The sequence below is a fragment of the Clupea harengus genome, chromosome 1 (assembly GCF_900700415.2).
Source record: "Clupea harengus chromosome 1, Ch_v2.0.2, whole genome shotgun sequence".
Taxonomy (NCBI): domain Eukaryota; kingdom Metazoa; phylum Chordata; class Actinopteri; order Clupeiformes; family Clupeidae; genus Clupea; species Clupea harengus.
The window spans coordinates 14,878,194-14,895,693 of NC_045152.1; the positions used below are offsets into that span (position 1 = coordinate 14,878,194).

The 17,500-nt window shown below is 46.0% G+C and overlaps 1 protein-coding gene across 3 annotated transcripts in view; it reads left to right on the forward strand.

Annotated features, from left to right (window-relative positions):
* The window catches only part of rnf157 (ring finger protein 157), a 33,951-nt gene that overhangs the window by 4,645 nt on the left and 11,806 nt on the right, over positions 1-17,500 (forward strand). For all 3 annotated transcript variants that reach the window (XM_031568668.2, XM_031568673.2, XM_031568679.1), the window contains exons 3-12: positions 6,356-6,444; positions 7,546-7,692; positions 8,788-8,905; positions 9,267-9,333; positions 11,243-11,286; positions 11,531-11,578; positions 12,283-12,354; positions 12,894-13,053; positions 15,109-15,221; positions 17,200-17,438. In XM_031568668.2, the coding sequence (XP_031424528.1) occupies positions 6,356-6,444; positions 7,546-7,692; positions 8,788-8,905; positions 9,267-9,333; positions 11,243-11,286; positions 11,531-11,578; positions 12,283-12,354; positions 12,894-13,053; positions 15,109-15,221; positions 17,200-17,438 (1,097 nt within the window). The remainder of the gene's footprint in view (positions 1-6,355; positions 6,445-7,545; positions 7,693-8,787; positions 8,906-9,266; positions 9,334-11,242; positions 11,287-11,530; positions 11,579-12,282; positions 12,355-12,893; positions 13,054-15,108; positions 15,222-17,199; positions 17,439-17,500) is intronic.

Sequence of the window (17,500 nt, forward strand, 5' to 3'; positions counted from 1 at the left end):
ACACTTGCGCGACACTATGTCACAAACTCAGCGACAGTAGGATTTTAGGTAGGTAGCAGACACTTCAAGACGTCATTTCTGTCGGCAACGGTTTCAAAAGTGTCAGCGACATAAGCATATATTAAGCTTTACTCCAAGGCCATTGGTTCAGATGGGAACTCTTACTCCAAGGCCATTGGTTCAGATGGGAACTCTTACTCCAAGGCCATTGTTTCAGATGGGTCTCTCTTCACATGCAGTCCATTCTTCATCAACTTTTATTTACCAATATCGCCAGGCAACGAAGCAAAGTAACTCTGTTTGTTTTTTTCTTCATCTTCTTTGTTAGTTGGTCATTTCTCGCTCTGCCATGAATGGTGTGAGCTGCCCTGTGGGTAAAAAGGTTTTTGCAGCAGGCAGCAATACCGATATGAATCTGCAGCAATGCGATATGAATCTGCAGCTTTGTGTAATTGCACTCGAGTTCGGTCCAGCGAAACGGAACAAGTGTCAAAACAGCCTTATTGGGCAGTTTGGAATCAGTGTGTGTGTGTGTGGGGGGGGGGGGGGGGGGGGGGGGGGGGTGATCTGTGTCTGTGTGTGTGTGTGTCTGTGTGTGTGATAGGTGAAAATTCACCCTAGTTACCTCAGGACTCCGGAGCTGCATATAAGTATATTTATTAGACAAACAACAATTGCAATCGGGCTCACTCCCAGCACAAGGCTGAAAGTGAAGCAATATTAAACACATCGCACAAGGTTTATATAGACAGAAGTTTAGCGTTCAGCAGAGTAACCACGTGGTGGATTTCTGATGTCCGAGGCAAGGATGGAAGTTTTGCACAAGGTCGGAAGAAGCACAGTTCGACCCTTCTTATCACCTCTGGTCTACATGCTCTTGTACATGTGCAGACTAAGTGGCACCTAATAATCTAAGTTACACACACACACACACACAGAAACTCCATCAGTGTGTCTCTGTGTGTGTGAGTGTATGTGTCTTGGAGAGCCGTTTGGAATCAGTGTGTTTGTGGGGTAATGTGTGTGTCTTAAAGAGCAGTGTGGACTGTTAATGTAGATCAGTGTGTGTGTTAATGTAGATTAGTGTGTGTGTGTGTGTGTGTGTGTGTGTGTGTGTGTTAGTGTGGGCTGATGTGTGTTAGTGTGCGTGTGTGTGTGTATTTGCACACCTGGGGTTGGGTTGAACACATGTGGTTTTCATGTTGTGCCTTCAGTAAGCATTCTAACCTGAACCCTAAGCATTCCGGGAGCAATAACAGTTTGTTTGTGCCTTTCAGTCGTCTCAGCTCCTTTCAGTCGTCTCAGCTTTGCATTTTGGCCCCGCTGACTCTCCCTGTGGGGAGAAAATGTTCTTTTCATTTGCTAAGTTAAAGAAAAGTACTTTATCCATCAAACCCCAGGTGTGCAAATACACACACACACGCCCACACTCACACACACACACACACACACACACACACACACACACACACGCCCCCCCCCCACACACACACACACACACACACACACCCACCCGCCCGCCCACACACACACACACACACACACACACACACACACACACACACACACACACACACACACAGACTGTGCTTTTCTGTGTTAAAAGAGAGGGGGTGGAGAGGGACTCCGTGCGCCTGGCCTGAGCTATGCTATGCTTTAGCATGGCGTAATGATGGCGTCTTCAAACAGAAGGCAAACACACATGAGAGGTGACATTATGCAGACGTGAAAGGCTCCGGCTCCGGCTCCGGCTCCGGGCCCGGCTCAGGCTGGGTTCCCTGAGTTCTTCGGCGTAGATCAGGGTGGAACTGGTGAAAGAGGAAAATGCCGTGTATGAACAGTGTGTGGGTTTGTGTGTGTGTTCTGTCTGAGTTTGGATATACTATATTATCACAGTGGCAGGTTTTTGCTGATGGCGTATTGATTTCTCCATATGTTTTATTGTATGTATGTCTTTACTGTGGACCTGGGAGGGGAGAGGCATCTCAGCACTAACTCAGTTTCAGTCCTAAACCCTGATTACGCTTCAGATCTGCACCACTCCAAGGTCAGAGTAGGACTAGAGTTTGAGTAGGGTTAGAGTTAGGGCTGTCAACATTGCTCAAAAATAACGTTCGAATATTCCTTTTTTTTAAAACACATATATTCGAATATCTGGTTGCGCATTAAGGCACGTGAATAACAGGATAAATTAATACGAGACATAACTACTTGTATAGGTAATTTATTTAAGTTTTAACATATTTAACAACATATTACCTACACAAAAATAAGTAAATGAACTAGCCCGCAGACCTTGGCCTCTCGCACACACGCACTCTTTCTTTCTCTCTCTCTGGTAAACATGAAACTTTTCCTATCTAGTCTATTTTATTCATGCAATATACAGTCAGTACAGTAGCGACTAGCCCACACTAGTAATGTTTCTGTTAACGTAAAATAAAATGAGGCACACACTGTTATACAATTCTACGATTCTATTGGTGACGGCTAGGGATACGGTACCTCAGTTCCAGTGCTTTACAGAACTCCCTGAAGCCTATCCCATCCACCACACTGATCGGCCTCATGTCCTTGCATATAAACGAAATCAACTTTTGCGTGCAGGCCTCCTGTCGTGCCGCAGACAAGGAACTTGTGGCGAACGGCGCAAAATATGTATCCAGTCGTGGCTGTTTCGCTGAAGTTCCACATATTATGCCATATTCACGTTGGGTGCACATTTTGGAGATGTAGCCTCAAGTTGCTAGTTGTTGAATGGTTAGCTAACTCTAGCTTGACTTAGCTTACACACTAGTTTAGCTGTAGGCTCAACAAGTTTACAATCAACTGACCAAAATCCGAAACATTTCCAGACATAACTCTTTAGATTGTTGGGGGTTACAATCACTTTATCTGCTGCGGTCAAGCTGGGTTCTGCACCTTCTGCCATCTTCCACGCAAGTCAACTGTTGCTGTGCCAGACAGTATGACTCCTGTGACCTGTCCCTTACCTCAGGCGCGCGCCCACCCGCAAAGCAGACAGTCCCGCCGCTGCTGCCGCTGTTGTGTTTTCTTTTTTTTTTTTTTTTACATTCGCATATTAATTTTCACATTCGAAATTCAGTTTTTAACAACTATTAGAATATATATTCGAATTTAGAATATTCTTTGACAGCTCTAGTTAGAGTAGGACTAGATCAGGGCCAGAGGGCCATTGTAGGCTGTGCTGCTGTCTTGCTGGGCCTTGTTTGCTGTGTGAAGCTGGTTGTGAAGGCTTGTTTGCTGTGTGAAGCTGGTTGTGAAGGCTTGCTTATGCATGTGATGTATTCCTGTTTGGTCTGAGGAAGAGTACTATTATCACTCTTCCTGTACAGCAAAGAGAGAGAGAGTGTGTGTGTGAGTGTGTGGATAGTTGAGTGAGGCTGGGATTAGAGAGGCAGCTTACTGCTGTAACACAGAGATGCATTCAGTCAGCACGGCCAGAGAGGCGCTCTGTGTGTGTTTGTGTGTGTGTTTCTGTGTGTGTGTGTGTGAGTGTGTGTGAGTGTGCCTGTGTGTGCACGTGGCACAGCCTGTGCTGGGAGGTTTTCCAGAGTGTCTGAGCCACCTCACATCACCGCTTCAGTCAGACATCACACACACACACACACACACACACACACACACACACACACACACACATACACACACACACACACAGACACAGACACACACAGACTTCCAGGACAGATGAGAAAGATTGTGACAGAAATGCGGAGGTCACTGTCTGTCTCATTCAGCAGATGTCAAGAGGCATCAGCTAAAGTACAGCCTCCAGAGCCTGTCAGTGTCACTCCAGAGTCACTGAGGAGCCATCAGCAGAGACCCCCCCCCCCCCCCACACACACACACACACACACACACACACACACACTCACACACACACACTCACTCAGACCAGTCTTTGTGCTTGTGAGTGATAGACTGTAAGATAAACGTTGGTGTGTCAGGAGTGGACAGCAGAGGCACGTTTGTGAAGGATGTGAAAGGAATGTCAGGAGAGGAGACCCACATAGACACTGACTCAGGGCCAGATCAGGGCCACATCAGGGCCACATCAGGGCCACATCAGGGCCAGATCAGGACCACATCTGAGCCAGATCAGGGCCACATCAGGGCCACATCAGGACCACATCAGGACCACATCAGGGCCAGATCAGGGTCAGATGTGTTTCAGAGTCAGCTCCCAACTGGGACCTTGCATCTGTGGCAGAGTAGAGATGAGGTATGGGTGTACTGTATATTACTGTACATTTTATATTATATTAATTATAATAAATATATATATATATTTACCCTATATATATATATATTAGGGCTGTGAAATGATTACAATTTTTAATCAGATTAATCACAGGTTTCTGTGGATTAATCATGATTAATCACATATTTTCTCGGTATATTTTTGTGAGAACAAAAAGATTTATGACAAAAGACAGATGTATACATTTAACATGTTTTCTTTTTTTTATTCATAAAAAAAAACAATGGTGCTGCAACTGAGCAGTTCTTTAGCAGTTATCTTTGCTATTCCATATGGAACATTAATATAATCTTCATCCTAAACAGAATTTGGGCTTCTTAGCCATTGTATGGTTGAATAAAAAACATGTTTCTTTTCTTTTTAAATCAAACAGAAATGATTTGGGCTTCTTAGCCATTGTTTTTATAGGATGTTTGAACATTTTTCTCTTTTTTGTCAAACAACCATTAACCACACCATGACACAATCTAATGCCTCTAAATGCCCTTTTACAGTAGTCTAGCCGCGGCTATCATATTACGTGCACTGTCTATCCCTATAGTGGTCGTTTTGTCTTCAATTGCCCAGTTGCTTGCAACAGTTTGGAACTGTTGTGCACATGCCTCTGCAAAGTGGAGCTCTTCTGTTTTCATGCACGTTAGTGTAAACGACTTTAACTTCCATTCGTCGGTGATTAGATGTGCAGTTACACCCAGGTAGTTATCGTTACTCACAGAAGTCCAGTGATCCCCTGTCAGCGCCTGATGTTTCGTTGCAGCCAAGTCATTTTCCTTTTTTTTTCTTTTCAGCTTCATACAGCTCGTGGATTTTTGTCATTATTGTGCGACTTTGCGGTGCTTTGATACTCGAATCCCCCGTTGCCACTCGCACAACTTCGGTGAACCCCTCGTCCTCAACAATATTAATAGGTCTACAGCTTTTTGCAATCCATTTGGCAACTGTGCTAGTCGACTTGTCACAGGCACACTTAATGAGGGGCCTACGTTGTTCAGTGAGGGTGGTTTGGCGCATTCCACTTTAACTCCCCTCGCCGACCAACGCATGCATCGCTTTGAGGTAGTACTTATTGCTACGATGAAACGATAACGTCTTCCCGCAGAGTGTGCATATCACTTTGGTTTTATTGAATGTTCCATCTTTGTTTTTTTGAAACACGAACTTCCCATTACAGCGGCGACTAATGCAGATTGTGCGGAATTGTGGGTATATTGGAAGCTCATTTTGCGCAAGCGTTAAATGCGTTCAAAAAATTAACTAATTAATCCTGTATTTTAATCATAACGCGTTAACGCGTTATTTTTCACAGCTCTAATATATATATATATTATTATAAATAAAAGTGAGGAAGTGACCATGTGTCATATAACTCCCCTCTCTGTACGGCAGACTAAAGGCTCGTCCTCACCTAGTCGACACACACACACACACACTCACCAGTCCTGCTCTGATGGGCTGCTCTCACTGCAGTGTGTGTCACCGGAGGCCTCTGGCTCTCATCCACCTTCATCCTAACTCAACCTCAGCACGTCTGTTTTAAGCAGTCAGGTGTGTGTGTGTGTGTGAATATGACTGCGTGTGTGTGTGTGTGTGTGAATATGTGTGGTATGTGTATGTGCGTGTGTCTGTGTGTGTGGGGGGGTGCGTGTGTTTGTGTGTGTGTGTGTGGTGTGTGTGTGTGTCTGTGTCTGTGTGTGTGTCTGTGTGGGTGTGTGTGTGTGTGTGGTGTTTGTATGTGTGTGTGTGTGTGTGTAGGCCACCCCACCTGCTAATTATTCTCTTCTGTGCCTAAAGGAGATATGTGTGGCTTTATTGTGTGTGTTTGTATGTGTGTGTGCATATGTGCGTATGTGAGTGAGTGTGTGTTAGTGAGTGAGTGTGTGTGTGCATGTTTGTGTGTCTGTGAGTGAGTGTGTGTGTGTGAGTGTGTGTTATTCAGTACTATTCCTTGTTGTGTTCTATTTGGTCACTGCGTGAGGTGTGTAGGGCTCATCGCTATGGAGATGTTATTGTGTTTTATTTGGTCGCTATTGAGACGTTGTCGTGATGACATGTCGTGTTTCTCTTCTACAGTTCCCATATGCCACCCCTCCCCCGCAGGAACCGGTCAAGACACTACGCAGCCTCATCAACATCCGCAAGGACACACTACGCCTCGTCAGGTCAGAGCGCTAACACAACATACACACACACACACACACACACACACACACACACACACAACACACACACACACCATACACACACACACACACACAACATACACACACACACACACACACACACACACACACACACACAACACACACACACAACACACACACACACACAACATACACACACACACACACACACACACACACACACACACACACAACATACACACACACACACACAAACACACACACAAGGACACTCTACTTATCATCACCTTCCAGTGGTATAATTCCAGATGTTACATATCTTATATCACCTTAAAGTGGTATAACTCTCAGATGTTAGGTATCTATTATCACCTTAAAGTGGTAAAACTCTAAGATGTTAGGTATCTGATATCACCTTAAACTGGTAAAACTCTCAGATGTTAGGTATCTGATATCACCATAAACTGGTAAAACTCTCAGATGTTAGGTATCTAATATCACCTTAAAGTGGTAAAACTCTAAGATGTTAGGTATCGATGTAACAAGGACCTGTGTGTGTTTATGGAGATGTAACGAGGACCTGTGTGTGTTTACGGAGATGTAACAAGGACCTGTGTGTGTTTACGTAGATGTAACAAGGACCTGTGTGTGTTTACGGAGATGTAACAAGGACCTGTGTGTGTTTACGTAGCTGTAACGAGGACCTGTGTGTGTTTACGTAGATGTAAATAGGACCTGTGTGTGTTTACGGAGATGTAAATAGGATCTGTGTGTGTATACATAGATGTAACAAGGACCTGTGTGTGTTTACGGAGATGTAACGAGGACCTGTGTGTGTTTACGTAACGGAGACCTGTGTGTGTTTACGTAGATGTAACGAGGACCTGTGTGTGTTTACGTAGATGTAAATAGGACCTGTGTGTGTTTACGGAGATGTAACGAGGACCTGTGTGTGTTTACGTAGATGTAACGGGGACCTGTGTGTGTTTACGTAGATGTAACGGGGACCTGTGTGTGTTTACGTAGATGTAACGAGGACCTGTGTGTGTTTACGGAGATGTAACAAGGATCTGTGTGTGTTTACGGAGATGTAACAAGGACCTGTGTGTGTTTATGTAGATGTAACGAGGAGCTGAAGGTGCCTGCTGGAGAGGCGGGGAAAGGCTGCAGCTGCTACAACATCGAGTTCACCTTCGATGCAGACACCCAGGTGGCCATCACCGTCTACTACCAGGCCATCGAGGAGTACCACAACGGGGTGCCCATGTGAGTGTGTGGCACAGGCTTCTCATACACACACAAACACACACACACACACACACACACACACCGTTTACATGAATCACATTTGAGACACATTTAAGACGGCAATAAATCACCTACGGCTTTCCTGAGGTTGTGTCGTGAAGATCGAGCGACAAAATACACATAAGCAACATGTTAAAGGTCGAGAGAAATAGCAGACACATGAAGGCTGTTAGGCAGTGGGAGCTGGTACCCTCTAGAACAGACACATGAAGGCAGTGGGAGCTGGTACCCTCTAGAACAGACACATGAAGGCAGTGGGAGCTGGTACCCTCTAGAACAGACACATGAAGAGAGCTGGTACCCCCTAGAACAGACACATGCTGGTACCCTCTAGAACAGACACATGAAGAGAGCTGGTACCCCCTAGAACAGACACATGAAGAGAACTGGTACCCTCTAGAACAGACACATGCTGGTACCCTCTAGAACAGACACATGAAGGGAGCTGGTACCCTCTAGAACAGACACATGAAGAGAGCTGGTACCCTCTGTGTGATCTTGCAGACAGGAGCAGCAGGGCCTTCACATGCCTCCTCATGTCTGGTCAGACAGACAGACAGACAGACAGACAGACAGCTCATGATCTCATGTCTGGACAGACAGACAGACAGCTCATGATCTCATGTCTGGACAGACAGACAGACAGCTCATGATCTCATGTCTGAACAGACAGACAGACAGACACAGACAGACAGCTCATGATCTCATGTCTGGACAGACAGACAGACAGACAGACAGACAGACAGACAGACAGACAGACAGACAGACAGACAGCTCATGATCTATTCATTCATACAGGCAGAGTGTACCTCTATATAGCTACATGAATGCAGTTCTTGTGAATGTTGTTCTCCTGTGATGTTCTAGGGTTAGGGTTAGGGTTATGTTGTTCTCCTGTGATGTTCTAGGGTTAGGGTTATGTTGTTCTCCTGTGATGTTCTAGGGTTAGGGTTAGGGTTATGTTGTTCTCCTGTGATGTTCTAGGGTTAGGGTTATGTTGTTCTCCTGTGATGTTGTAGTTATGTTGTTTCTGATGTTCCCTCGCCCCTGCAGATACCTCCCCCAGGACGGCGCGCTGCAGTCGGAGACGGTGCACTTCAAACGGGGCGTCTGTCAGCAGTTCTGCCTGCCCTCACATTCCGTCAACCTGTCAGATTGGGCCGACGAGGAGGTACTCTACCCTTGACTTACTTACTACACCTTAAACCCTCCTCACCTCGAAAACACCATATACCCCTAACTTACTCACTACACCTTAAACCCTCTTTACCTCGAAAACACCATATACCCTCCAAAATGCCCTGAATTCCTGAAACTCTCACTTGTCCTTTAAGCACACAATACAAAATCAGCTGTAATGGCCCTGTGGTGAGAGAAAGAGAGAGTGTTAGGGCTGCCTGGCTGTTAATGCCGGTCGGAGGCGGTGTAGCGGTGTTCATGCCAGTCGGAGGCGGTGTAGCGTGTTCATGCTGGTCGGAGGCGGTGTAGCGGTGTTCTGGCACCATGAGTGATTGTGCTCCTTGCCTCTGTAGCTCCTGTTTGACATGGAGAAGGACGTCTACCCCATGGTGGTGCAGGCTGTGGTGGACGAGGGCGAGGGTGAGTAGACCCTGGTTTCCTCATAATCCAGAAATGACATAGATGTTGTATTGTCAGCAACTAAGATGAATGGAGTCAAATTGTTGCAAAGATAAATAAATAAATGAATAAATACTGCCACAAACTCTAAATCCCACCCAAACCAGGGAAAAACAGATGTGTGATTGTATCTGAGAGATGTGAGATTGTATCTGTGAGATGTGTGATTGTATCTGAGAGGTATGTGATTGTATCTGTGAGATATGTGATTGTATCTGTGAGATGTGATTGTATCTGTGAGATTGTATCTGTGAGATGTGTGATTGTATCTGTGAGATGTGAGATGTGTGATTGTATCTGAGATGTGTGATTGTATCTGTGAGATGTGTGATTGTATCTGTGTGATTGTATCTGTGTGATGTGTGATTGTATCTGTGAGATGTGTGATTGTATCTGTGAGATGTGTGATTGTATCTGTGAGATGTGAGATGTGTGATTGTATCTGTGAGATGTGTGATTGTATCTGTGTGATTGTATCTGTGAGATGTGTGATTGTATCTGTGAGATGTGTGATTGTATCTGAGATGTGTGATTGTATCTGAGATTGTATCTGTGTGATTGTATCTGTGATATGTATGATTGTATCTGTGAGATGTGTGATTGTATCTGTGAGGTGTGAGATTGTATCTGAGATGTTTGATTGTATCTGTGAGATGTGTGATTGTATCTGTGAGATGTGTGATTGGATCTGTGTGATTGTATCTGTGAGATGTGTGATTGTATCTGTGTGATTGTATCTGTGAGATGTGTGATTGTATCTGAGAGATTGTGTCTTAGATGTGTGATTGTATCTGTGCAATTGTATATGTGAGATGTGTGATTGTATCTGTGTGATTGTATCTTAGATGTGTGATTGTTTCTGTGTGATTGTATCTGTGAGATGTGTGATTGTATCTGTGAGATTGTATCTGAGATGTGTGATTGTATCTGAGAGATGTGTGATTGTATCTGATAGATGTGTGATTGTATCTGTGTGATGTGTGATTGTATCTGTGAGATGTGTGATTGTATCTGTGAGATGTGTGATTGTATCTGTGAGATGTGTGATGAGAGATGTGTGATTGTATCTGAGAGATGTGTGATTGTATCTGTGAGATGTGTGATTGTATCTGTGAGATGTGTGATTGTATCTGTGAGATTGTATCTGAGATGTGAGATGTGTGATTGTATCTGTGAGATGTGTGATTGTATCTGTGAGATGTGTGATTGTACCTGTGAGATGTGATTGTATCTGTGATGTGTGATTGTATCTGTGAGATTGTATCTGTGAGGTGTGTGATTGTATCTGAGAGATGTGTGATTGTATCTGTGTGATTGTATCTGTGAGATGTGATTGTATCTGTGAGATGTGTGATTGTATCTGTGTGATTGTATCTCTGAGATGTGTGATTGTATCTGTGAGATGTGTGATTGTATCTGTGTGATTGTATCTGTGAGATTGTATCTGTGAGATTGTATCTGTGAGATGTGTGATTGTATCTGTGTGATTGTATCTGTGAGATGTGTGATTGTATCTGAGAGATGTGTGATTGTATCTGTGATGTGTGATTGTATCTGTGAGATTGTATCTGTGTGATTGTATCTGAGATGTGTGATTGTATCTGTGTGATTGTATCTGTGAGATGTGTGATTGTATCTGTGAGATGTGTGATTGTATCTGTGAGATGTGATTGTATCTGTGTGATGTGATTGTATCTGTGTGATTGTATCTGAGATGTGTGATTGTATCTGTGAAATGTGATTGTATCTGTGTGATTGTATCTGTGTGATGTGTGATTGTATCTGAGATGTGTGATTGTATCTGTGAGATGTGATTGTATCTGTGTGATTGTATCTGAGATGTGTGATTGTATCTGTATTTGTCACACAGATCATATGGGACATTCCCACGTGCTGCTTGCAACCTTTGAGAAGGTAAGAAACAGAAGCATGAACTTGGTGCTATGTGTGTATGTGTGTTTACACTGTGTATGTGCGTGTGTGTGTGTGTGTGATTACACGCTGTGTGTGTTTTCTGTGTGTTTACACTATATGTGTGTGTTTACAGTATGTGTGTGTGTATGTGTTTACACTATGCGCGTGCGTGTGTGTGTGTGATTACATGGGGGGATTGTATAGGTTTGTTCTGACTGATGTGTCCTCTCTCTCTCCCCTCCAGCACATGGATGGCAGCTACTGTGTGAAGCCTCTGAAACAGAAACAGGTGGTGAGTCACCCACTGGGGCCAGCATCACCAGGAGCTGAACACTGAACACTAAATATCAAACATGCTGAATATGTTGAGCATTGAACACAAGAGGTCACCAAGGCCTGTCTCCGACTCTCCTCCTTCTCCTCAGACTCTGCTCTCCTCTCCTCTCCTCCGACTCGACTCAACTCTCCTCTCCTCTCCTCTCCTCTCCTCTCTCTCCTCGGACTCTCCTCTCCTCTCCTCTCCTCTCCTCTCTCTCCTCGGACTCTCCTCTCCTCTCCTCTATCTCCTCTGACTCCTCTCCTCTCCTCTCCTCTCTCTCCTCAGGCTCTCCTCTCCTCTCTCTCCTCTGACTCTCCTCTCCTCTCCTCTCTCTCCTCGGACTCTCCTCTGACTCTCCTCTCCTCTCTATCTCCTCTGACTCTCCTCTCCTCTCCTCTCTCTCCTCGGGCTCTCCTCTCCTCTCTCTCCTCTGACTCTCCTCTCCTCTCCTCTCTCTCCTCGGACTCTCCTCTCCTCTATCTCCTCGGACTCTCCTCTCCTCTCTCTCCTCTGACTCTCCTCTCCTCTCTCTCCTCTCTCTCCTCGGACTCTCCTCTCCTCTCTCTCCTCTGACTCTCCTCTCCTCTCTTTCCTCTCTCTCCTCGGACTCTCCTCTCCTTTCCTCTCCTCTCCTCAAACCCCAAACTCTAACCATTAACTCTTTGTGTGCTGGACAGGTGGATGGAGTCAGCTACCTCCTGCAGGAGATCTACGGTATAGAAAACAAATACAACAGCCAGGAGTCCAAGGTGAACTTGTCCACTTGATGCAGGCTCACACACACACACACACAAACACTCACACACACACACACACACACACACACACACACACACGCATAGACACACACTCACACACACACACACACACAAACAAACACTCACACACACACACACACTCACACACACACACACACTCACACACACACACACACGCACAGACACAGACACACACACACACACACGCACAGACACACACTCACACACACACACAATTTTGTCATATACACGTCATTGATCCACTATCAAAATAAACAGCTTCTCACAGATGCATTGACATTCTTGTACATACATTGACACATTTCTTTTGTGTGTGTGTGTGTGTGTGTTCGTTTGTGTGTGTGTGTTCGTTTGTGTGTGTGTGCGTGTGAGTGTGTACGCGTGTGTGCGCGTGTTTGTGTGTGTGTGCGTGTGCGTGTGTGTGTGTGTGTGTGCTTGTGGGCGTGTGTGTGTGTGTGCGTTTGTCTGTGTGTGTGTGTGTGTGTGTGTGTGTGCATGCGTGGGTGCAGGTGGCAGACGATGAGATAAGTGACAACAGTGCAGAGTGTGTGGTGTGTCTGTCAGACGTGCGAGACACACTCATCCTGCCCTGCAGACACCTGTGTCTGTGTAACGCCTGCGCAGACACACTCCGCTACCAGGCCAACTGCTGTCCCATCTGCAGACTGCGTAAGGATCACCGTCTCTCTCTCTCTCTCACTCTCTCTCTCTCTCTCTCTCTCTCAACTTACTCCCTCCTGTCTCTCCCTCTAGCTCTCTCTCTGTTTGTCTGTTCATCCAACCTTCTTGTCTTCCACTCTATTTCTCACTCTCTCTCTCTCTGTCTCTCTCTCTGTCTTAACACATATATGTCCAATCTGCAGACTGTCTGTCTCTTCTTTCTCTCTCCCTCTCCATCTGTCTGTCTGTCTGTCTCTTCTTTCTCTCTCCCTCTCCATCTGCAGACTGTCTGTCTCTTCTTTCTCTCTCCCTCTCCATCCATCTGTCTGTTGGTCTCTTCTCTCTCCCTCTCTCCATCTGTCTGTCTCTTCTCTCTCTCCATCCATCTGTCTGTCTGTCTCTTCTCTCCCTCTCTCCATCTGTCTGTCTCTTCTCTCTCTCTCCATCTGTCTGTCTGTCTGTCTCTTCTCTCTCTCTCTCAATCCATCCATCTGTCTGTCTGTCTCTTCTCTCTCCCTCTCTCCATCTGTGTCTCTTCTCTCTCTCCATCCATCTGTCTGTCTGTCTCTTCTCTCCCTCTCTCCATCTGTCTGTCTCTTTTCTCTCTCTCCATCCATCTGTCTGTCTCTTCTCTCTCTCTCCATCCATCTGTCTGTCTGTCTCTTCTCTCTCCCTCTCCATCTGTCTCTTCTCTCTCTCTGCATCCATCTGTCTGTCTTTTTTTTCTCTCTCCCTCTCCATCTGTCTCTTCTCTCTCCATTCATCCATCTGTCTGTCTCTTCTCTCTCCCTGTCCATCTGTCTGTCTCTTCTCTCTCTCTCTCTCCATCTGTCTGTCTTTCTGTCTCTTCTCTCTCCCTCTCCATCTGTCTCTCACTTCTCTCTCCCTCTCCATCCATCCATCTGTCTCTTCTCTCTCTCTCCATCCATCTGTCTCTTCTCTCTCTCTCTCTCCATCCATCTGTCTGTCTCTTCTCTCTCTCCATCCATCTGTCTGTCTCTTCTCTCTCCCTCTCCATATGTCTGTCTGTCTCTTCTCTCTCTCTCCATCCATCTGTCTCTTCTCTCTCCCTCTCCATCTGTCTGTCTGTCTGTCTCTTCTCTTCCTCTCCATCTGTCTGTCTGTCTCTTCTCTCCCTCTCCATCTGTCTGTCTGTCTGTCTCTTCTCTCTCCCTCTCCATCCATCTGTCTCTTCTCTCTCTCTCCATCTGTCTGTCTGTCTCTTCTCTCTCCCCCTCCATCCATCTGTCTCTTCTCTCTCTCTCCATATGTCTGTCTCTTCTCTCTCTCTCCCTCTCCATCTGTCTGTCTGTCTCTTCTCTCTCTCCATCTGTCTGTCTGTCTCTTCTCTCTCCCCCTCCATCCATCTGTCTCTTCTCTCTCTCTCCATCTGTCTGTCTCTTCTCTCTCTCTCCCTCTCCATCTGTCTGTCTGTCTCTTCTCTCTCTCCATCTGTCTGTCTGTCTCTTCTCTCTCCCTCTCCATCCATCTGTCTCTTCTCTCTCTTTCCATCTGTCTGTCTCTTCTCTCCCTCTCCATCCATCTGTCTGTCTGTCTCTTCTCTCTCCCTGTCCATCTGTCTGTCTGTCTCTTCTCTCTCTCCATCTGTCTGTCTGTCTCTTCTCTCTCTCTCCATCTGTCTGTCTCTTTGCCCCCAGTCAGGTGTCTCTGGCCTGTGTGAGTGGGGTAAAGGACTCTGTTCTATTGATTGTGCTGTTTTGAAGAATTGGCCTAACAGCGCCCTTCCACTTAGTTTTCTATAATCAATAGTTGAACCTCCTCTCAGCAGCTGGCCATGGAACAGATCCGGCCCTGATCTGGCCTTGTTCTGGCCCTGATCTGGCCCTGGTCTGGTCCTGGTCTGGCTTTGGTCTGGTCCTGGTGTGGCCTTGGTCTGGCCTTGGTGTGGCCTTGATTCGGCACTGGTCGGCCTGGTCCTGGTCTCTAGCAGATTTGCACCAGACGAGAGTCAGCATCTCTTTGGGTGCTCTCTCCCTGTGGTGGGGGGGGGGGGGTTGCACTCCCCCCCCCCTCACCTCTCCCCGTGGTGTCTCTTCTCCCCAGCGTTCCGAGCCCTGCTCCAGATCCGCGCCATGAGGAAGAAGCTCAGTCCGCTCTCCCCGGCCGGATACAACTCCGTCATCACCTCCCAGACCTCCGACTCCGAGGAGCACTCCGTAAGCCCACACTCACACACACTCTCACACAAACACACACACTCACTCACACACACACACACACACACAGACTAAGTCCAGAAGCCTTCACTCACACAGACTATAAACCCTCACCCATACACTCACACTCACTTGGTAAGGTGACATTGTTGACGTGGCGTGTCTCAGGTGATGAGTTAATCTGAGATTCTGGATCTGGATTGGCTGTCTGTCCAGACTGCAGCTGGCACCTGGTGGTAGAGCAGCTGAAATTCACCTCACAAAACACTAACTACTGAATAACAAACAAAACAACAAACAGACTAATACACAAATAAACACACAAACAAGCAGAGAGCAAATTAAGATCTAATTGTAAGCAAATGAAGATCTATTAATGCTCTCTTCTGTTATATTGCAGTGATCATATTTCAGTGATCAGATGAGTATTCAGAAAGTTTTACCCTTTCGGATGATTATCTGTCTTTCTCCCTCTTATCTTACCATTCTCTGTCTCTATCTCTCTGTCTCTATCTCTCTCTCCAACTTTTTCTCTATGTCTCTCTCTCTCCTTTCTTTTTCTCTCTGTCTTTCTCTCGCCTTTCTTTTTCTCTCTGTCTCAATCTCTCTCCTTTTTTTTCTCTCTCTCAATCTCTCTCTCCTTTCTTTTTCTCTCTGTCTTTCTCTCTCCTTTCTTTTTCTCTCTGTCTCAATCTCTCTCTCCGTTCTTTTTCTCTCTGTCTCAATCTCTCTCTCCCTTCTTTTTCTCTCTGTCTCTCTCTCTCCTTTCTTTTTCTCTCTTTTCTTTCTTTGCACAAGTAGCTTTGAAAATGTGAAACAGTGGGTTTGGCATAATGCCTGTATTGCTGTTTTCTTTTCAATCGGAGGATTTGATTGTATTTGGTTGTATGTGCTCGATGTGGGGTCATATATAGCCTATTACCTGTATTTAATAATACAACTTATACTTTCATTTTCAATTACATTTCATTAATCAGTTAAACTTAAATATTTTGTCAGTTAAACTTTGTATCTGGCCAGAGCTCTCTTTTTATCTGGTCGGATCAAATGTGGTTTTATGATAAGGCAACAAGGCCTTCCATTCTTTGGATGGGTTCATGTTAGGTGCATGTCTGATGTGTTAATAATTAGACTAGCTATCTCTTCTACGTGTAGGCTAAACGATAGGCCATGACCCTATTATATAAGGACAAAGTAGGCATTCAACTCATCACCAAAGTAGGCATTCAACCCAGAACCAAAGTAGGCATTAAAATCATCACCAAAGTTGGCATTCAACTCATCACCAAGTAGGTTAGCTACAGGCTACTGTGCTGAATCGGTTAGCTTCAGGCTACTGTGCTGAATAGGTTAGCTTCAGGCTACTGTGCTGAATCGGTTAGCTTCAGGCTACTGTGCTGAATAGGTTAGCTTCAGGCTACTGTGCTGAATAGGTTAGCTTCAGGCTTCTGTGCTGAGTAGGTTAGCTTCAGGCTACTGTGCTGAATAGGTTAGCTTCAGGCTACTGTGCTGAATAGGTTAGCTTCAGGCTACTGTGCTGAATCGGTTAGCTTCAGGCTACTGTGCTGAATCGGTTAGCTTCAGGCTACTGTGCTGAATAGGTTAGCTTCAGGCTACTGTGCTGAATCGGTTAGCATCAGGCTACTGTGCTGAATAGGTTGGCTTCAGGCTACTGTGCTGAATAGGTTAGCTACAGGCTACTGTGCTGAATCGGTTAGCTTCAGGCTACTGTGCTGAAAGAGCACTGCCATACTTCATTTGACCAGTTTGGTGGTTTGGGGTTCGCATCCTATTACTTACCCCCTAAACCCTCTGACTCTCATGCATTATGTGCCTTGATGGAAAGGTTTGAAGACTAGTTATATAAACAACTGTTTTAAACTTCCTTCACCCCCCCTCTCAATCTCCCTCTTTCCCCCCCCCCCCTCTCTGTCTCACTCTCTCTGTTTCACCCCCACCCCACCCCACCCCACCCCAGACGTCGGAGCACATCCCCCCGGGTTATGAGACTGTCTCTCTGCTGGAGGCTCTGAACGGGCCCCTCAACCCGTCCCGGTCGCCGGCCCCCCAGCAAGGCACGACTGCGGGGCACGTTTCGGGGGCGCTGCCTTCTTTTGGCAGCGAGAGCCGACAGTCCCAGCCCGCTCAGGCCTGCCCCCCGCAGGAGCTCTCTGGTAACGCCAGCCAGGTCCTCAAGCTGAAGAAGAGCAGCTCAAAGTGAGACACACACCAACACACACACACACACACACACACACACTATGCACACACACACACAC